This window comes from Tympanuchus pallidicinctus, unplaced genomic scaffold (assembly GCF_026119805.1).
Source record: "Tympanuchus pallidicinctus isolate F22 unplaced genomic scaffold, pur_lepc_1.0 scaffold5, whole genome shotgun sequence".
NCBI lineage: Eukaryota > Metazoa > Chordata > Aves > Galliformes > Phasianidae > Tympanuchus > Tympanuchus pallidicinctus.
This window is the reverse complement of record NW_026294769.1, coordinates 55,431,673-55,454,994: the sequence shown is the minus strand read 5'-3', so window position 1 is coordinate 55,454,994 and position 23,322 is coordinate 55,431,673. Positions and strand designations below refer to the sequence as shown.

At 35.1% G+C, this 23,322-nt stretch overlaps 1 protein-coding gene across 5 annotated transcripts in view; it reads right to left on the bottom strand.

Moving 5' to 3' along the window:
* The window catches only part of VPS13B (vacuolar protein sorting 13 homolog B), a 415,034-nt gene that overhangs the window by 203,519 nt on the left and 188,193 nt on the right, over positions 1 to 23,322 (bottom strand). For 4 of the 5 annotated variants that reach the window (XM_052704440.1, XM_052704437.1, XM_052704442.1 and 1 more), the window contains exons 21-22: positions 13,573 to 13,720; positions 3,973 to 4,100 (exon numbers count right to left, since the gene is read on the bottom strand). In XM_052704440.1, coding sequence (XP_052560400.1) covers positions 3,973 to 4,100; positions 13,573 to 13,720 — 276 coding nt within the window. The remainder of the gene's footprint in view (positions 1 to 3,972; positions 4,101 to 13,572; positions 13,721 to 23,322) is intronic. The other variant, XM_052704439.1, reaches the window with a different exon arrangement.

The following is a 23,322-nucleotide window of genomic DNA, read 5'->3' as shown; positions in this document are numbered from 1 at the left end:
GTTTCATAACTGTGAAGTAGATGGAAGAGAGCAACCCGAACAAGTGACAGTCCACAGTTATGCAAAAGCACAACAAAGAGGGAAAGCTTACGCAAGAACCTCTGCAGCCTTTCACGATGGCGACACAATGAGATTAATTTCCCCAACCCATGTTTTATAGCCATTTAAACCAATTAGAGGTGTTGAAGATGACCTACTAGGTGACACTCATAAAGCTGTCTCCTCGAAAATGGCCCCTCTCCACACTAATCATCACCCATCATATTCTCTCGTCAGAAAGGCTGATGTCTTTTTCAGGGAGCTTCATAATTACTTCCAAAACTGTGAAGATCTACTGTTACAAATCTCAGGCAGGTGTTATGCTTAGCCCCCAGCATACAAATTTGTCCAACCCAACTTGACCATTTGCAGCTGAATCAGATAGCACTGTCCGCTAGAATTTAAAAAGGTCAGAATTTCATGTTTTCAAGTACAACAAAAAACAAAAGATGCAAAAATAAAGTTGAGCACATAACTGCGAGAACTGAATGAGCAGGCTGCCTGTACACAGAAATGAATATAACAAGGATCCGCTACATTTTCTTAGACCGCTTGAAACACCATCTTAGCACTATGAAGTATTCCTGCTTTTTCCCTAAGCAAGGTTCATTTAAATAAGCCTTTATTTAGTAATGAAGAATTTTATTTTTTTGACAGTTCTTTGTAAGTAACCATGTTAAGAAATCACCTCATCTCCTAACTGCTGAATATGAATAAAACTGGTCATAGCTGCCATTGTTATAAGTCACAAAGTCTCTACTGGACCCAAGAATAAAAAGAATGCTGTTCAAAGAACTCTACTAAATCTCATCCTTAGAGTTATTACAGTCAATGTTTCACTTTGACTGAAATTTGTATAAGTTATGTGCCTCAAAGAAAATATTATTTTCAATAATTTCAGGAAACAGACTCATTTTTTCAAATAATTTCAGGGATATTTAAAGGCATGTGGAATAGCTGGCTACGTTTTATAGGCAATAATTACACTCTTACTTAGCTGGCATTCATTACAAGATTAGTCATTAATTCATTTGCTTTTAATACAGATCCTTAATTTTTCTCACTGGAATCCAGTATTTGCGACCAATTAAAAATAATTGTGTTTATACGGCTTCACAATTCTAGCAACTATTAGTTTGAAGAACACGTGAAAAGTGAGTATTAATCTCTTACACAGTGTAACTGCCAAGAAGACTTCAAGGCTGCATATAAAATCCTACAACAACTAAATAATAAAAACAACTTTCTACAGTAAAGTACGAAAGTCTTTTCACTCAAATACTAATAGCTTACCACAATTCCAATGCACAAAATCGTCATGCAATATTCTATCATTAGCAAGCCAGAGTTAGGGCTAAGCAAGTACCAGCTTTGGATCCAAAATAAACTTTCCAGTTATTACAGTTCCAAGCACTTTTACTTGCTCAAACTTCCACTAAAAGAATAATCCTTTGATGATTTTAAGTTATGAAGTTCTGCTTTATCTGATGACAACTGTAGACTTCGCTTTTCTACAAACATGTTAATAGGAGATCCAGGAACATGAAAATAGCTTCAGAAAAAGGTGCTCAAGTATTTAAACTAAAAAAAAAAAAAATTACAGAAATGTGGCTTTTTCCTATCCACAAAAAATCTAAACACGTATTTTATTAAAGGTATAAATGTATTATACTATACTTAAACTGAAAAACGGTCAACCCTGATCTTGTTATCCACACATCGCTTTTCACAGATTCAGCTTTCCCACTGTGGTTAATATTGAAAGAAAGAACTGCGCATATGTATTTATGTCTTGAAAAACATATCCAAAGAAAATGACTAGACAGACTGCTAAGCAATAACAAGGACAGTAAGCACATGTACCAAACAATGGCATTTCACTAAGAAAGGCTACCACACATCTGTTTGGAAACATTCTTGGCGACTGCACAATGCCTTGGAGTTTGCAGCTACTTCCAGTAACACACACTGTCCTCTGCCAAGAGACTGGCATCTGCTTTACCAAGTATGGCTGAAGCACTGGGATGAAACATATCAAAAGTGTGTAAACTGCTGTGTGATTTCACAGGAAATTCATCACTGATAAAAATTAAAAATATGCCTACATACACATAATGCTGAAAATTGAAAGCATCCAAATACCATGCCAAAAAACCCACAGCAAAATAAAACTCACCTGTATAAGCTAAATAAATCTAGAAGTATAGTACCTAAACTAAATAAATAATAAATAATCAATAATATAGAAAATTAGTACCTAATAGGAAAAAAACAAAAAAGAAAAGAAAAGAAAAAAAATTATACCACCAGTAGCTCTAGATCACTCGTGTTATGTAATAGTAAAGATATATTTACAAATTACTCTTTGAGAAAACACACGCCTAGCACTTTTCATCCACCAATTTTCATCCCCACAGAAAAACTCTAGTTTGAACACAAACTTATTTTTTCTTAGTAATACAAACTTATTAACTGTTGAGTAAGTGACCCATTCTTCAAACCAAATTCACTTTGTTAGTGGCTCATGCAACAAAGCTAGCAATGAAAAACATGAGCAGAAGAAACATACAATATCTTTGTCCTGATTCATCTTTTGCTGTTTCAAAAGGATTCAGTTCTTCACCATCATCCTAATTATTATTTTTATGACTTACACCATAGGTATGGTTTACATAGTGAGTTTCATTGCGTTAAGCATCACACAGACATTACAAAAACACTCTGTTTCCTTCAAACAACTTAGAAACGATCTCCCCCGACTCTTCTTATCTAGTCATTCTCATCTGCAGCATGATGACATTAAGAAAGAATGGAAAACAAACAAAATACTCATGAAACAATGATGAAATAGCTATCTGAAAGAAAAGTTAAGTTGTCTCCTTAAGTGTCTCCTCAGCTTTACTATGCAGTTAAGTCACAAATCTGATGGTTTTGCTCAGGATATATTAAATTTCCGATCTTTCATATATTTTGATCCTCAATTATCTTCGGCAAGTGAAAGCACCAAAAGAGAACATTCTGGGAGCAGAAGGCTGTATATAAATATTTTTCTTGGTAGGGAAGAGGGAAAAAAAGCATTCATTTCTGCCAATAAATTTTATTTTATTTTACTTTAATATGGAAATAGTTCTGCTACTACATGTCGGTGTTCTAAAGGATGAAACATCATAGGTGGACCATAAAATACTACTCTCATTGAACATACTGTTCAAAAGGCACTGTTCATAATAATTCTAAATTAGTGTAATTTCCAAGCACACACTTGACATATGTGTGGAAGAACAGAGTCCTAATGATAGCACTTCTAAATCATCTAGCTTTAGATATGTAATCAAAACAATGGATTTCTAACATTGCCTTTTTTGTGCATAGCACACATATATTTGGATACGTGAAATCCCTGCTTTTACTGATCTCAGATCACAATCTAAAACAGTGTAGGATTAAATATTTTAATCTGACTGATCATCTGATTGTTCTCGATAAAAAGGCACATGCGTAAGCCCATCACAGCAGAACACTGTTTCGTATCACACAACCACTCAAAAATTATGCATCATACACTTTTTGTTCAATTATGTTTAGCAAGGTCGATATTCATCAAATCTAACTATCGATAAAAAGGTAGCTAACTACTTTTATAATAGAGAAGTATGCCAAGCATTTTTCCCTTGATGTAACTCTTAAAACAATCTACCCCTTAAATATAGAAAAGTATTTTGAAAACTAATAATTGAAAATGAAAGAATTCTTAGCTTAATTTACCAAAACTCTCTACTTTATTTTTCAGCCTCTAGGACTTTGAAACTACTGAAATAAAACAATAAAACCTTAGAGCTCCTTTAAACACCCTTCATAAAAAGCACTAGGATACATAAAAAATATCATAAAGTTTGGAAAGACATAGTTTTTCTCACTTCCTTTTCATCTTACCTGAAGTGTAAGGCGCTTAACTGCATTCCATACTATTCCAATAAATTCTTTCATTCTTTCTTCAGGACTTCTGCAGCCTTCAGATGAGTTCAGCATGGTTTTCACAGGAAGTGATAGAGGGCGAGATTCTAATGCAAACAACAAAATTCAGCTGTATCAATAATATATAACGTAACATAGGGGCAGAACAGAAAAAGATTACTTATTTTAAATTCTAGAAGAGACCTCATCTCACTACAAAACTCACTATCTCACCATCTCTGAGATAACAGTGCATAGCAGAAGTTTCTATTGCTAGTTTCAAACTTGGCAGTACAACTGCATCAGTTAAGCCTTTTGAGAAATGCAATGTGTCAAAAGCACTTGGAGAAATTCTTAATTTCTTAACATAAATTGTTAAGTAAATATTATGAAGAAAGCATAACCTAAGCAAATTAAGTCAGTTTCCAAAGTGTGATAACCTATTTGGCGACGGAATAGCAGCAAATATATGTTTTCACATACATTGCTGCCAGGGTAATCTGGAAAAGGTTTTAGCTTTTCAAAGTTGTAAGAAATGAAGTCCATATTACATTACAGCCATTAAGTAGTTTTCTATTAAAATAAATAAATAAATAAATCACTTAGCATAAACTGCAAGTATGCATTAAAAAAAACCTGAAAATGGAATAATTTTGTCAAATTTAAGAGGTACAGAAGTAACTGAAATATTTCAGGAAATATTTCAGCTAAATTCAATGATTTCTAGTAAAGCGGTAAGCTTCCTTAAGTCTTTAGGCTTTCAGTAACATGAATACAAAAAGATTTTAGATAGTACTAGCATTAAATTGAATATAAGCAAAATAGCAATACAAAAAGGGAATGGATCAAGTAGTAATTTCAGAATCATTAAAAATGCTTAAGGAGTACACAGTTCCTCCCGTGATCTCTTACAGGATATGTTCTCCTCCTTGTAGGTTTTGGGATATGCATCAAATTATTGCCAGCCTCCTCAATATTTCCAGTATCGGTGTACATCTTATTGAGTTGACAAAACTGCAAAATTAAAATCTCCACAAGTGTGACTATTTATGTTTCCAAATTATACAGACAGGAGAAATCTGCAGCACAACTACAGAAAAACGCTCAAAATGGAATTATGCTATCAGTACAACTCAGGTGGGCAAAATTCTGTGCCCCTTTATATGTGTCACTGGCCTTCGTTCAGTTTTGAACATGCAAGTAAACATCCAAAGAATTAAAAATGAAATAGCTGAAAGGTGAATTTCTGCTAATAGTGTGCAAAGTTTGTGCCACTTAAGGAATAATTTTGATATTTTTTTAATCAAGGCTAAAAATGATCAGAGTTGATTAATATTCTAGACACAATCCTTCAACAATTAATATTTGAATGATCTGAAAGGAAACAGAAGCATGATATTAAACCAAGGAGGATTCAAACGCTTCTAAGATGGTAAAAGAGTGAGAATCTGAGAATTCTGGCTGCAAAAATGGATCTGTTACAATTATAGACAGTTAAAACTGGATCATTAGAATGCAGAAAGTATGACATTTCAGGATTGTTTGCTGTCAGTTGTGCTGGAAAGACAACAAGTAAATTTTCCATATGGAAAAGCACCATGGAGTAACTATAATCTTTTCTTTTTTTGACTTTTACGCCATGTAGTGAGCATTCAATCCATACTACAAACATATCATGTTAAAATTAAGACATTTAGTGAGGAACAGGCACTGCCTTTTAAAATTCTTGGTATGGCAGAGCTGAATTCACAACACATTCCTTGTGTAGGCAGGCCCTATGCTGCACATAATACAAGGTAAGAATAAGGAACAGCTTGAGTAAGAAGAAAGATTAAAACAACAGAGTGGAACAGAGAACTCAATACAAGGGTGGGTAAAGGGGAGGACATTATGTAAAGTCACTCTGAGTCTTTGAAAATATCAGAGGGAGGAATTCCTCAGCTTAGGATGAGAAGACAAATACAATATAAAACTATTCCTCAGCACAGTCAGCAAGGAATATTAACATTAATATTAATATTAACATAAACATTAATATTAAGCTTGCCACTTGACAAGCGCATTTCTCATGAATGGGATCTAAGACTAGGTTTTGCTCCAGTTTGTCATGTCTTCTTAACTGGGAAACACATCACTAAATCTCTTTCATTAAAGGGAACCAGGGAACCAACCATCTAATAACAGAAATCAATCCCTATGAACTAAAAATAAAATTAGATAGCTGAAACTTCACTTGTTTTTCTCTATGTATGCGCAACTTAAATCTGCAAAGCTGTTCTGTTTCTAATTCCAGGAGTACCTACAATAGATAACAGCTTCACTCTAATACCCCATACTCAACAAAAGATAGCCTCTGAAATGCAAACAACATAAATTCTCATTCAATCAGAAATCCTGAAAAATAGAGAAGTAATAAGAGGTGTCTGATAATAAGATATGCTTTAGGGTGGAAACAAACTAATTCAGAAATAACTGTTGTAACTTCTGAAAAAGTGAAGAAAGAAGTAATCTGTTCCCTTTTTTTGTTGTTTCTCTTTTTTCTTGTTGTCTTTTTTTTTTTTTTTTTTTTTTTTTTAAACCCTGTAGTGATAAGAACAACAGCTTTGTCTAGAGGGATACTGAGGCAGAACAATGTCAGCCTTGCCTGATGGGAAATTGTATCAGGAGATGACAGTTGCTAAGAGTCTGTAGTCTGGTATGGCTATTCAGTGTGTTTGGCTACTCCTCTATAGTAGATACTTAGACTGGATCAGCTCCATCTGTCTCAGTATGAAGGTTAATCTACTAAAATAATTATGCTACTCAGCTACTACTGAACTGAAAAATCCAGGAACATTTCCTGGCACAGTAATCAGTTCTGTGCTGAAGCCAGGAGCCAGTCAGCAATAGCTGGATAGAAAATAGGATTTGTCTGAAACATTTACAAAACTGTTGAGAAAGGAAAAAGGAGAGGGGGGTTGCCTTGGGTTGTACAAAGCTGAATTTTAAAGAAAACCAATGTATTGATTCCTGCTTTGTTCTCAAGTCCCATAACGCCTAAGTGCTATTTTAGTACAAACATACACCGCATCTTTTTCAAAGCAGTCACTCAGCTGCTGCCACGCTCCCCAAATTCAGAGGACACACCGTAATGTCTGTACTGAACAGACTTTGAAAAGGACTGATCAGCTTCAACCAGGATGGAGCTATCAAGAGCAATAATTTCCGCAACTCATTTCACCATTTATTGTTAGAGTTGCAGTCTTTCAAAATTAATTGTGTCTTCTCTTTGTAGGTGACACTATGCAAGACTTACAGGCATAAGTTCTAGATATAGATTGTGCTTGTTTTTTTATAAAGACACAGGTCTCTCCTTTTTTTTCTGGCTTACCAGGAACTGTTTGCTTTAGAAATCTGATCAACAAAACAGATGTTCTAAAAATGAAAATAACTTTGGGAAAATTAGTGCTATATTTAGTGACTTTAGAACTCAAAAGAGAAAATAAACTCTTTGAAGTGACATGATTTGGGGGCAAATGGACATTTCCTCTAATAGATAAAAGCAAAGCAAAGACCACAGATCAGAGGTTTTCTACTACTGGGCTGAGGACCACCAGTCATCTGTACTCATCAGCGGCCTCATGCTTTTGGTTCTGCCTTCCTTACAACTGGTAATTGGCCTCAAAGCAGGTAAATTACAATGCCAATATCTTATTCCTATTTTGTAGGTGGTGCAGTTCTATCATGTCTCATTCTTCCGACACAAGACTCCTTTCTCCTGGCCCACTGTGTGCCCGGGTAGTTTATAAATATACAAGGGAGAGCAGCTCCTTTCTGGTCAGAAAAGGCCATCTTGCTGCAGGCAAACCCATACTGTCAGCATTGTCCAAAAGCTTAGAAATGAAAGTCAAGGTTCATACACAGATACCCATGCCACAGTCATCAGCAGGATAGTCTCTCCTCAGTGCATGACTTTACTCAAGATGTACATCATATGACCTCAGCATGCTGGGCAAGCTTTCCTTCCCACCTCACATCATCTGTCTCATACTTCTCACACGCTAGAAATGAGCTAAGCTGAGAAAAACGCTACTGCAAGTTAACCATAGATACTAAGAGGCCATGGCAGCAGCAAAACACACGAACAGTAAATGAAGTCGAGGGAAAGCTCTTTCTGGAAAGATTTGTCTAACAAAATTACAAATTGTCTCTGTAGTGTCAAAGTACTCATTGGGGTTTCTTAATAAATATATGTATTTTCATGCATTAGATACAGTTTTTTTTATCAGAAATAGAAAAAAAAAAAGTGTTTGCTACTAATGCAAGCCATTAAGGAACTGATCAAGGAGTCTGAGGGATTAGAAATGAGATTGAAAAGCAGTGGAGGAGAAAATTCAAACTTCAAAGAACTCTAGAAAAAAAGATGAAAATCTAAATGGACTAGAGATTTTTATTTTTTTTTAATTTTTTGTTTCAGAAGATTAACTAGTTTCTTCATATGCTATAGAAAAAACACAGCACACCCACCACCTACTTAAAATTCCTTTTTTTTTTCCTTTTCTGTTAACCAGCAGTTTTCAGCTTCCATGTATAATACGAGCTAAAGCAAAAATCACTAAAACTCTTATATAAAAGCCTGTTTGACTTTTGGTTGGCATTTCAGTTTTCTTCCTACGTTTATATATTTTTGTATTTGTAGAACAACATACATGCCTATATAGAGAGATACATGAAAGTGTTACAAATGAATCACGCTTTTATATATTATTATGCCAAAGGAACAAATTTTGTTCTCAGTACAATTCATTTCCATGCAGTAATTTTGCTCCACGATTTAATATTAAGTATTTTTATATATATAAGTATGTATATATATACATAAAATAAATTGCAGAAACAGAAGATTAACTTGCTGAGAATGTTTTCTTACTTTGTGTGTTAATATTTCCTACAATCCAATTTAAAAATGAAGAGTTCATCTAAGTAGCATACTCATTAGGTGATAGATGTGTGTATCAGTATTTTCTGAACTACCAGTACACATCAAAGTGTTTTACAAGAATTCACAACTTAATTTTTGTGGTGGTGTGTCAAAAACATTAAACTATGGAATCTTTGGACTTCTTAGCAAATGTCTTTTTGTAGAGCAAATGCCAGTAACTCAAATTGAATGTGATGTGGATGTGGTTATGCAAGCAAAAAAGCTTTCTGTGTGAAAGTGAGAGTAAGCTACAGAATGGGTATGGTTAGCTTTTTCTCCCATCAAATCCAATTACTGCATGATTTTTAGGGAAAAAAATCTACTTACTACTGGGAAAATAAATAAAGAAGGACTAACACATTAATACAAATCAATAATAGTTTTTCACAGGCAATACTGACCTGCTATACTAGTCACAATTAAAACTTGCTGTATGTGATTTCAAAATTAAAGCCATGCCTGAATTTGTTTTAACATTGCTTTCAATTCCAAATAAATAAGAATGTCAGCCTTCAGGTTTGCAAGAACTTTCCTGGTAAACACAGGAAGAATTCTGCTTGCTTATCTATCTTACCTTTTAAAAATACATTGACTGTTTCTTAGTTTTTTAAGTAATATAAAACAAAAAGCCACATCTTTTAATTTTTCCGTACAGAAAACATATTTGATGTACTACATTGGATTTGTGTTCCTAATGTTCTTAAACTCCACATATGGAACTGAAAATATCATGCCATCACACAACTGAAGTAAAACATTTTACTACCTAAGAAAAACCATAATATTTCTTGGTATGGGTATATGACTGTCTTGCCATTTAGAAGTTACTCTAAGTTATCTGAGCCCAGAGACCTTCTATTTAAGAAATCTTTCCAAGAACTACAATCCAGTTATAAAAATATAACAGGTTTTGTACTTTCAGGCACCTTAGGTAGATGTGTGTCAGATTTAAATTCCTACATTTTACTTAGCCTACTTAGCATCTGTTTAATTTCATTCATCTTCCCAAATAAATCATCAGTAATACATTCCAAGGCAAGCATGAATAAACGATAATCATTCAGTTCATTGAGCAGAAATAGCAATGTACTAATTCAAATGCTTCATATAATCCATTGATTTTTCAGCAACTAGATTTCTCTGACATTTGCCAAAGTTTCTTTTGCATTCCAACTCAATTTAGCAGGAATCTAGTACAGCATTCTAGTTATAATACTTATATATCACATCCATCTTGCAAAATGTCCCAAACAACCTACTTCACTTTGTGGCTGTGTGGCTCATGTTTGGGCAATATCCAGTGTGGGCATCAACATGCCCCCAGCTGAGCAGTGTCCCACAGGCACTTCCACATCTACTCAGCAACCCATATTACCTGCCTGCACAGGCACACTGCACACATACTATGAATTTAAACACACATATTAAACGTTCTGCCACTACCCACTCATTAGGGCTACACTACGAGTCTGGAAATCACTAAATCACTTTTCACTGAACTAATAGAGAACCCCCGAATTGCTGAAAATGGGAGAAGTGGTAGATGAAGAAAATCAGGCAAATCCTTTTCTTTTTTCCTTTTTTTCTTTTTTTTTTTTTTTTAATATTCTTTCTTTATTATCTTGCTTGTTTATGGCCACATCATACAAAATGTAAACCATGTATTCTGCTATCTTACTCTGTTTTTGAGGCCTCTGTGGTTAAGGAGATTTATAAATAACTTCCATTTGAGACTTAAGAACAGAAAACTTGGATTTTCACAGACATACCATATAAATAGAAGTTTTGCTCTTTTCCCATGCTTCACTTTTGGCAATGTCTCAGCAACCATTAGCTAATAAACTGAACTCAAGATCAATGTTTTAAATCATTTTACAGCTGTGATTACAAACTGCTTTCATTTAATACACAGGGTTGGTTTCTAAATATTCTCAAGGGAGTCACTGCTAAGATTATGCTAGACATGAAAAGCATAAATTCCAACTCATCACCTGAATAGCATGATCTTAAGATATAACCTCTTTCAATCTCTGAAGACTACATACATGTGCTTGCACCCACGTTCTCAGGTTTCTGATTCCTTAAAGCATCTGTAGCTACAGCTTTGATTATTAAGACATATGGGGCTTACAAGGATTGTTGTCCCTCTTACCTAAAAAGCTATTAAAGCATAGGTATCTAGACATGTAATCAGCGTGCTTTTTATGCTTCTTTTCAAAAAGACAAAGGAAACACAGAAAGTAGGTAAAAATTAAAAGAAAGGAAATCAAGTTAAAAATAGAAGGGATCAATAAAAGGGATCCATTAAAAAAAAAATCAGAACTCTATTTTCAGCTTAGTAAGTAATTCAATCACCATATTTCAGCACATCAGGCATCTGTAAAGAAGTGATCTACTGAAATTTCTCTCAGAAAGAGATCTCACCTTTTATACCTGTATTCATTCTACCTTTTCTAATTATTTACACTGAGAGCTTCGTAACGAGAGAAACAATGCAACATGTGTGCTAGTTTTTACTGTCCTCCGAATCTTCCAGTCCAATTCCAACTGTGACAAAGAGACTGGAAAGCTTCTAACCTGAAATGCCATGAGGGAATACGGAGAACAAGTCTGCATATGCTGCAGTACGATATGGCTCTTCTTCCTTTAACTAGGTGAAATTTGAATGTTCTTTTGAAGGGGACAGAGCATCCCTGTAAATTATTTCTTCAGTAGACAATACTTTTGCTCTTTGGCATTCATTTTATTTTTGAACTCCCCTTTTTTGCAGGTAAATCTCAAAAACTTCAGGTGCTTTACACCTGGCATTTTATCTCCAGAGTGTAACAAACAGATACACATTTGAAAACACTGGCTTGTCTTCAAACAAGCAACTATGTCATGCGTGGCATGTTCTAAAAGCTAATAAAAGGTAATGTCCACCTTATTTCCAACTGCACGCTATTTCCCATTATCCAAGAAATGAGAAAAAGTCAATACTCTTACTGGCTGATTCCTACGGAGGTAGTAGTAGAAAAAGTATGTAAAAAAACTCAAAGGAAAATATATGGGTAACTTGATTTTATCAACTCTAGTTTTCCATAACCTCTTATAAACTTCACTTTGTCAGTCCTACCTCTAATAGAGTCTTTGACACTTATTTAGATGAGTTAAAGAGCAAACTTCAATATAATAAATGAAAGCACCTTATATGTTATTAGAATGCTTACATAACTCCAAAACACATGCAAGTCCCTGCTTCTTCGAGTCAAAGAACAACTCTGGTAACTGAACTTTTCAAAGCTTTGCCACAATTAGGTTTTGTTCAGACAAAAAGGGATGCTGAATGCATTATTCTTTCAAACTACGTCAGACACTAAACAAAACAAGTCAGATTTCCTGATGAGTTTCCTTCGTGGGTTACGTACATCACCGCAAATAAAGGTTTTACAAAGGACATTTTAAATCCCATTTCTTCATATCAAACCTAAAAATCCCATGAGTTTCTCTTGTGAACTACGGCTTTGTACAACAGGAAATGTTTGGACACAACACAGATCACTTATGACATTGGTACAGCAGAACTATAGATGGTACAAATAGTAAAATAAAGAATATACTTAATATAGTTGTTCTTTTACAAACAAAGTATATTTGTTAAAGAATGGTAAAATAAAAACACTGATGCTAAAAAATAAAAATACGTATAAATGAAACCAATTAAATTTCAAGAGTTTTCTATCATTCTACCAATAGCAACTCTTGTAATATTCAGCAAACAGATTTCCTGGTTTTAGTACTTTTTAGTCTGTCACTAATGGACAAGACCATAACCTCATTTTCAGCAGACAACATCTTGAAGTACTTCATGATTATCTGGGAATAAACATCAATGCAAAAGAAAAGAGAATTTGTTCATTATATTTCAGAAGGATTATCAAAAGCCTCAGCTGGATAGTCACTTTTGTTGGATGATGTCCTATTTTACAACTTGCAGACAGTACTGTATGATTAAATAGCTTACAAAATCCCAGAATGCCATATCATCTTGATTAGCAATAACAAAATGTAACTTTAGCACTCCCAATGTGCCAAGGAAAATTCCTGAATTGAATAATTTCTTGCACACTGGAAACAGAAGTGGCAACAAATATATTTTCTGTGGGACAGTAATTTTGAAAACTGTGAATTTTACTGTGTTTATGCACAAATCTTAGTTCTGCTGAGACTTGCACACATGCCAGGTTGGAAACAATGCGAACAGTTTGACTGAAAATAAAGATTAATGTGAACGCATAAAGTCTGACAAAATTATGGACAGAAGTACTAAATATAAAGCCATGTAGCTCTCCTCTATTGAAAGTTCACATCCTTTACTTGTCTTAGTAAATAACAATTAGTATCACGACCCCAGACATGGTATCTAAAGTAAAAATGAGATACATATTACGTGTGTATCACAAAATCCCAAGTTTGACAATTTTTTATTAAGGAAGTTGTAATTTTCTGGGACAAAATTTCTTTAAATCTTAAAGTTGTTCCACAATACTCCCACAGTTGATCCTGCCGAATCGTGCACGCGATTTATTGAGTGAATCTTGAAGAGCTACTGGATAGTTTCAATCAAGATGTGATCGTACCTGTTATCGTTTTTGTTTTGACAGGACTGCTGGCATACTCAGAAGCTTGATTCGATTGCTGCCTTGCCAAAGGCGCGCTTCCAACTGATGCTTCATCCTCTTTTTTCCTAGTTACTGACACTCCAAGTGGAACAGCTCCTACAGACTGCTGGAAAAAAGAAATGCCTTGAGAACCATTCAAAACCAAAAACCATTAATCACAAATCATGACATTATCACGAGAAGCATGTCTTAAACGGTGTACTCTGATACTTACAGAAGACAACTTGAAATAATGATTGTAGAAAATATCCTATGAAAACAAATATTTAGTTTCACTGAACAGCTGAAACATTACATTCAGGCTTGCACTTGCAATTCATTATTTTAGTGCTACTCTTCTGAAGACAAACAGAAAAGAATTTATTAACCTTAAATGCCATGTTGAAGGATTAAAGAAAAATCGTTATTTAGTAGAAACTGAATTTAGCCGGATATGAAAAGCCTTAAAGTTTTGCAAATAAATGTATTGGCCCTCATTAATTCACCTTCTAATGAAATGACACACAATTTAAAAGAAAAAGAAACATGTAGCCTGACTAATAATTACCAATATTGAATTCTGTTTTGTTTCTTAAGTGAATCAATAACATTACAAACTGCTCAAAACATGAATCTGATGAACAAAATTGAAGGCACTCAAATCTAGGTTAAAAGACCACATTCTTTTTTAAAGATGAAAAGACAACGAAGTATCATAACACATATTAAGTAAAACCAATACTTCTGAACTGGAGGTCCACGAATTAATACAACCTACTATGTATGCTGTCAATATTTTTCCTCATGAGATTTTTTTTTAAATTAATATGAACAAGAGAAGCAAAAATCAGTTAAAAACTGAATTTTCCAATTTGCACACAGTTGGCTGTTAACATTTTGCTGCTAGGTAAATTGTAAGCACATCCAAGTTGAAAGTTGCAGTGTTTCTACTGTTCGTTTTGCAGAGTGTTATCATTTAAAGATGGCAAAAGTTTTTTTTCTAAAGATCAGACATTAGGATTACATGCATCTTAATCAATTTTTGTGTAATTTAATTTTGTTGGTATTGGAGTGAAAATGTAATCCATATAGCTGGGTAATGAGAAACCTCACACGTTGCATTAGGAATCTCTGTGGGAAACAAATTCGTGTGAGGCAGGCAATGTGCTTGTAAATTTTCTCCAATGGAAAACAGATCACTGAATCAAGCAGTGTGCAACACGTGCACACATACAAAACCCCAAAACAAACAGAAAAATCATTTAATTGAAGGAGAATGTCTTCCAAACGCCTTTACCAGTTTCCACTATAAAAGTAAATTAAAATAAGACAGACAATCAACTATTTAATCCTATTCCAGCAAAAACAATCAACTTACATATACATTGGTATGCAAAGTTAATAAGAAAATATTAATGCCAATGACAAACAGAACTCTCATCCCTCCTCCTCCCTCTGAATGTATCATCAGCTTTGTCACCAAAAGCACTAAAAAGCCATTCCAGAAGACAGTAACATAGCACTTTGGCTTTTGTTGTTGTTATGGCTAGAGGACACCAATGTGCTTTGAAAAGACGAGTTTTACACCACAGAAATACTTCCCACATGTCTGTGCATCTGTAGAGAGTGAAAGAGAGAGTCTCAAGTTTTATACACTTTGGTCAGACATATTACATCACTTATTTTCAAAATTCAGCACTTTATCTGATACAGTCTTGCAAATGGTAAAGCCACTTGCAGCTCAGCCAAGACAGTCACCACTGAGCCATGCTTTGCCATTTCTGGATGTAATATCTTAAGATTCCTGACTTGCCAAAGTGAAGCAAGAGCTCTGAAGAACAAATGCAGATAATAGAAGACAGTACAAAAGACAATAGGATGGAAAATGTTGTCTGAAGAAGCAGTATCTGTTTCTGAACAACTGAAGAAATGGATCACCAACACACAATAATAAGTTACACCACTAGTCATACAAGGAAAAACATCAAGGCTATCACAGCCAGGCAAAGCTGGAAAAAATTAAGACCTAATATTAAGTGTTTGAGTGCTGATCTGGACAATGAAACAGCTGTTTCATCTTTGCTCACTGAAATCAAGCCTGATGTTGCTGTTGATGATGCCCAGTACAATCTTGTCAGATTTTTGGCAGAAGACTTCTGGTTAAAAGAATGAAGAAGATGAAAGATCAGCACTGAACTAGATGGAAAAAGATCATCAAGATCTGGGTTTTTGCCACAGACTGATGAGGAAATTGTGGCTTGGGAAATAGCAGATGACAAGAGCACCACAGCTGTATGAGAAGATGAATCTAATGAGAAAGGAGACATTGCAGTCAAGTGTTTTCATAAGCATTTCATCACAACAATCCAAAAAGCTGGCAATAAAGTAGCTTGAGTAAAGGTGCATCTATTTGGGATGTAAGCATTATGGTTATTAATTGGTAGTGTATATAGAAGATAAAGAACACAATAAAGTTATGGAGCTACAGAAATATTTATTTGAAGATGTTTTACACTGTGGAATACTGTAGATAGAGCACAACTCAAGATAATCAAAAAGATGCTTTTTACTTTTTACAAGAAAAAAAAAATCAATTTCCACACGAGCTGCCAGCAAATGAATATCAGCTCTATCACGAATAACTAATTGATAACTTTTCCAATTTATATCCCCAAAAATACTAACATTCCAAATTATGCAAGTTTAAGCTTCTGTTTAAATAGAAATCTATTTTCATATATTATGTAAGATGATTGTTTGCACTTAAAAAGTAAATTCAATTTCATGACCTATACAGGCACTGATTTAGGGTTACTGTTTTAAACCATTTTGTTTTCAGATTTAAAATCAAAATCATATTCCAGTATCAGTATGATTGTCTAATTGATGGTTAAAAAAACTAAAGGAGGTTTTTTTTCCAAATTTAAAATTTATTAACACAAATAATCTAACAAATTACACACAATGTTATGTATGTATATTCAAAATAAATGCTATACACCCATACAAAAGGATCAGACACATTTTATATTTTACTCTATCAGTGTGCAGTCAGTATGGCTGTGCAATAGATAAAGATCTTCTAAAATTAGAGAAAGGCACAGAAAAGAGCACAAAAATAATGTGACAAAAATACCAAGGCCCAATTGCTTCCTGGTTTAGGTGGTGATATGCCAAATAAAGCTAAAATATTCTGTAAAAAGGGCTATTGGAAATTTGCCCCAGGTAGAATTAATATATATATATTATACATATTATTAATATTATATTAATATTAATATTAATATTTATATATATATATATATATATTATATTTATTTACTTTGGCTTTTCTGCCATTAAATATTTTCTTTCTGAATTATAATTTCATGAATGTAAGGTTATGAAGAGCACGAAGGGTAGATCAGGGAACATGGGAGTGTTTTCTAAAGGAAATCCAGCAAACTAAGCATCCCTTTGAGGGATGTCCACATAGTCACATCCCTGGTAACAAATCACAGGCAAAAGAACATTCAAAGATAGGAGCTAAAACATCGTAAGAATGCCAAAAATGAAGCACGAGTCCATGAAGTGTTGGGCTCAATTCAGAAGCCTTACCCCCAGACACAATTTGCCACCTGTGAAACCAAACCCAGCTATCACAGTAGGGGCTGCCGTGGCCACACAGAGTGATCTGGATAAGCGAAATTGCTTCCAAGCAGAAAATAAAATCAATGAAGCAATCTGTCTAAAGATGCCTTTTGCAATATTGCAAAACACTGCGTCTTAAAGAGCCAAACACCTCTGATAATGAATGACAATGAATGAATGCCACAATAGAAGGGTGAGTATCAGTGTCCAAACTTAACCAGGTTCTTTCCCTGCTGTGGCACAATTGGCTGAGACAGATTACACCTGAGGAGTTACTTGTTCTGTGTGTCTTCTGACCAAGTCATGATGATGAAACTATTTCTTAGGCAAGCATCCCAGAGAGACCTCTGGTGTGTCAACTGCACCTGTCAGCTTGGTGTGATCTACAAACCTGCTAAGGTTCACTCAGTCCCGCTGTCTATGTTACTGACAAAGATGTTGAAGAGCACTGGGTCCCAAGATGGACCCCTGGGGGACACTCCATATGACCAGCCTCCACCTGGACACAGAGCTGTTCACAACAACTCCTCTGGCTACAATCATCCAACCAATTCTTTATTCACCCAACAGTCCAGTCATGAAATCCATACCTCTCCAATTTAGAAATAATGATATGAGGCAAGACTGTGTCAAAAGCCCTTCTTTGGACCACTGATGCCATCATTCCATCATTGAACGCCAAGAGATTGAACAGGCATGATCTGCCCTCGGTGAGTCTACGCTGGCTTCACTGATAAAATGATTAATTTTAGTGAAGTGATTAACAAAAGAGAAATAGGGGCAAACAGTGGAGGCTTTACAGTAGTGTGCATTTGGGAAAAACATAATTACATTTATGTTTTCACTGCAATGAGTATCATATAACCAACACGAAAGTGTGATTAATGCTTTCTTTGCCAAGGAAAACAAACTAAATATTTATCAGCATAAAGCTAAGTTAGGGATTTAGAAGAGTGTAAATATATAATAGGAATGCCACTGTTTTACCAAAATAAAGAATGCCTAATTTAAAGAAAATATTCAAATTATAGTCAGAATTAAATATTGTGTCACTAGAAGGAAAGACTCAAAACACAGCTCTGTTTTGTTTTTGAATAGAAAGGCAATGATAACTCACAGCAAGCATCATATGTACAAGTTACTCGATACAACTGCATCTTCATTGAAATCTGTAAAAATTAACCTTTCATAAATCATGAAGATCATATCTATTCAACAGTGCTTTCAAACTGAAGAAACATGAAGGTTTTAGCTAAACATATTATTGAGTAAGAACTGCTAAAAAGTAGTAAGCAAGCACGTAGTGCACATCCTACACAAACACATTTACTGCTGCTACACATAAGCTCAACTTTACCAAAACAATCTATGCAGACAAAAATATTATTAAAAAAAACAACAAAAACAACCAATTTTGGCTGACACATATAAGAACATTTCGAAGAAAAATCACCTTCTGAAATTTCTGTGCCAATTTAAACCCAGTTTAAAATGTAGCATAGGTTCAGCAATCACCAAGCAGGGTATGGAAGACAGCTTTTGAATTTACTACTCCAGCTTCATGGATTATTACCAGTTACTGAAAAAAAAAATGGTGGTAACAAAAACATATTTCAGAAAAGACTAACAAATTCAGGGAACCAGAAATGTGATTATTTTTAACACTCAAATAATGTAAAATATGTGTTTTTTATACAGAACATATGGGTGAACTGCAGTGCAATCTGGAATATACTAATTTTCCTTTGAGCAGTCATGCAGACTGTATAAAAAGCAGAATAATTGCCTTTTTATCAGATTTCTTCTTAATGCATTACTTCTGACAATGTGGATCTTAAGAGCACATTACTGAGTGTATTTCCAAAGCCAGTGGCTTTTCTGGTTAAAGTTGATGTGAATCATGCAGTAAAAAGATCAGAGGCTTTGGCTTTTTTTTTTGAAAATTTACCAATGTGTCCTTACCAATGTGTCCAATATAATATTCTTTAGAAGTCCTGATATCTTTAAATCTTTCTAAGTCTTTCCATATCACACAAACTGTGAAGTACAATATAATACACCGGATTATCAGTATATTAAGTTTATCAATAAATAACTTTCTACAGAACGTTCTTTACTTGTTCTTCAGGTTTTGAACTTAAGGAGAGCGAAATCAAAAAGGCTATTTTTAAAATTTGTTACAATATTAATTACTAAAAATTTTAAAACTTTGGAAGTTGAGAATCAATTCATTAAGCATTAGAACAGTTGCATAAAGGACTGCTATCATGACAGTAAGACAAATCCATTCTGAAAGTTGTGCTGAATGTGTTTTTGGTGGGTTTTTTTGTTTGTTTTTCTCTCAAGTACTTCTAGCTAACAAGTCCAAAAATCAGAGTTCTGAAAATCTATTTTGAACAGTGCTTTAGTACAGTTTCAGTACTTTAATCTATGAACTTTATTTCTTGCTCTGCACCAAAATTCAAATTGTTATTTCAGTATTATGAGAAATACATTAAAATAATGTAACTAAATCAATTCCAATAGTTGCTGCCACTTTCATCTATATTGTGTCTCAGGTGTCCCAGGGTTCTTATATTTTAGCATATCAGCCTGAAAAGTCTTCTAGGGTTGATGACCACACACTGTACAAACAGTACACTGCTCCAAACAGGAGAGGTAATCTATCAATAGTGTCTTTTTCTAGACAAAGCAGCAAGTAATGCTTGCTACACTGAGTATCTGAAAGACCATCAGCAGATGATGAGGTGAAAAGACTTCTCTTTACTTCATCCTATCTCTGTTACCAATTTGGTTTTGGTTTTTTTTTCCTCTGTCTCAAAATGATTTTCTTGTTTGTACATCAATCAGTGTAAAACAGTTTTGAAAAATGCATATAAATATTATGCAATCTTACTAATATTACATTCCTTTGTTGAATCAAGTCAAGAAGAGAAAAGGAGTAGGAAGCTGAAAGTCCTATAGTACGCTAAAATATTTTCTTGTCCGTTAGAATATACATTGATACCATGTTAAAAAACCTATGAGCAAAAAAGGCTGAACTATGGAAAGTATTCTTCAGCTCAGCCTTTACTAGCAAGAGCAACTTTCAGGAATCTCAGTTCCCAGGGAGAAACATTGGTGCAAGAAAGATACACCATCCTTGGTGAAAGATGATCAAGTCACAGAATACTTAATCATATTGGACACATGCAAGTCCACGGGCCCTGACGGGATGCACCCAGGTGTACTGAGGAAGGTGGCAGAAGTCATTACAAGGCCATTCACAATATTTTTTGAACGATTATGGTGACTGGGAGAGCCACTCAAGGACTGGAAAAAAGCAAATGTCACTCATATATTCAAGAAGGGCATGAAGAAAGGACCAAGGGATCAACCAGGCCAGCCAGTCTCAACTTCATACCTTGGAAGGCGATGAACAGGCAATCCAGGCACTTGACAAGAAAGTAATGAGGAGTAGTCAGCATTGATTCTCCAAAGGGAAATTATGTTTAACTAACTTGATAAGCTGCAATGAAATTACCAGACTGATGGACAAAGTACAAGAAGTGAATATTATCACTGTGGACAAAACTAAGGCTTTTGTCAACATTTCTCATCAGCTCCTCACAAAGAAGCTGATAAAGTATGGGCTGGATGAATAGACAGTGAGGTGGACTGAAAACTGAATGACCAGGACCAGAAATTGGTGCGTGGTGGCACAAAATCTAGTTGGAGACCAGTAACTACTGACATAACCCCAAGGTCAATACTGGGTCCAATCCTATTCAATACCTTTGTTAATGTTTGGGATGATGGGTCAGAGTATAACCACAGCAAGCTTGGCAGGAGTGGATGATTCACCCAAGGGTCATACTGAGGTCCACAGAGGAACCTTGACAGGCTGGAGAAATGGGCTGACAGGAACCTCAGTAAGTTCAACAAGGAGAAGTGCAGAGTCCTGCACCTGGGGAGGAACAGCTACAGGCACCAGCCCATGCTGGGGACAGCCAGCTGGAAAGCAGATCTGAGGAAAAGGACTTGGGGTCCTGGTGGACACCAAGATTTGTATTAGTGAGCAATGTGATCTTGCCACTAATAAGCCTAATGATATTCTTGGCTGCATTTGGCAAAGCATCATCAGCAGGTCAAGAGAGGAGATTTTTCCACTCCACTAAGCATTGGTGATGCTGCAGCTGGAGAACTAGGTCTAGTTCTGGGTTTCCCAGTACTAGAAAAATCTAGACACACAAGAGAGAGTCCAGAGGAGGGCAAGGTTTAAGGACGTGGAACATTAGTCCTGTGAGGAGGGGCTGAGAGAGCTGGCAGTGCTCAGCTGGAAGACAAGGGGATTCAAGGGAAATCTTAACATTGCAGATAAGTATCTGAAGGGAGATTTGAAGAGAATGAAGTCAGGCTCTTTTCATTGGTTCCCAGCATCACAACTCGCAGTGGGCACAAAGTGGAACACAGGAGCTTTCCTTTGAATGTAAGGACGTACTTCCACTTTTTTTTTTCTTTTTTTTTTTTAATTGGAAGGGTGACGAAGAATTGGAATAGGCTCTGCATCACAACAGGATCTTTTTATCAAGCAAGATTTTGCACAGCTTCAAACAACTTGCGCAACTTACTGTGTTAAGTTGTTAAGACTTCACAGACTTCACACATTGGAATTTGCCTCAAGTTCAGTTAAAGGAAATGTTAATTCTATTCTTGATTAAAATAAACTTAAGAGGCATCGGCTTTGCTGTATCATCTTCTAAAGAAAACATGCTGCATGTTATACTAGGCAATGTACAAATAGAGAGCTGAATATATTTCCATAAACTGCTTAGGCAGATATTACATTACTGACTTACAGAAAAAAATACAAAAATCTAAGCTTGCGACAAATATTGAGCACATCAAAAGCAGGGAACAACTGTTTTGTGCTTGTTTTTTCTTTTTTTAACATACAAACATTTCATTTCTTTCAAATTGAGTCTTAAAAGAAGCATTATTATTTGAGAATAAAAATCCAGTTATGCTCCTCTGCATTGCATTATGTTAACCATTTTCAATATTCTCAATAAGATGTGATAATGGACAAGTCTGTAATACAGAAGAGAAGAGACTTAGTTTACACAAGGCTTTAACTGCAGTAAAGAAACACATGGTATTGTTCTTATACTACTAGTCACCATGGGAGAAATTCAAAAGCGTTTCATTCAAGCTCTAAGAAAGAGTCTCACAGATTTTTACACTGCAATGTTCTCATTGTTTTTGTTCCTAAAGAGGGACAATGGAAAACTTATAGATGCATTCGAAATTCAGAATGAATATATAAAAATAAGTTGCATTTACATCCTTTTACCCTAGAGCATTGACCATATAGTCACAACAGTAACCACAAGGATTACTATTCAAATGCGTAACAGCAGCCACATTTTGGCATGCATAGTCACTTTATAACAAAAAGGTAATACACTACAGTGCAATTCATTGAAAGCATCTGGCTCCAAATATTCCATTGTATTTCAGAAAATATGCAGCAGCTTTAAAAAAAACTAGTTCTTTCCCAAATTTTCTTTTTACCAACTAAGTTTTAAATAAATATAATAACGATCTATGCAAATTGCACACCGTATGGAGAGCTAATTTATGTAGAAGTGATGTACATTAGTCCTGGTTTCAGCTGTGACACAGCTGATTTTATTCACAGTGTCTGGTATGATGCCATGTTTCAATCTTAAGAGAAAAGCAATGTTGACAACGCACCAATGTTTGAGCTGTTGCTGACCAGTGCTGTACAGAGCCAAGGCTGTTTCCATTTCTCAGCTTTTTGTACTGTTCTGCCAGCAAGAGGGCTGGGGGGAAGGGCACAAGGAGCTGGTAGGAGATAGAACCAGAACAGCTGATCTAAACTGGCCAAAAGGATTTTCCATACCATATGCGATGTTAAGAAAAGCCTATAAAACTGCAGGGAGTGGGGGCTGCTGCTGCTTGGGCATCAGTCAGTGGGACGTAAACAACTGCTTTGTGCAACACGTGCTTTAGTGTGTGTATATATGTAATTATCCTTACTGTTATTTCTCTCTTCCTTTTCATTCTTACTAAATAGTTTTTATCTCAACCTACAAG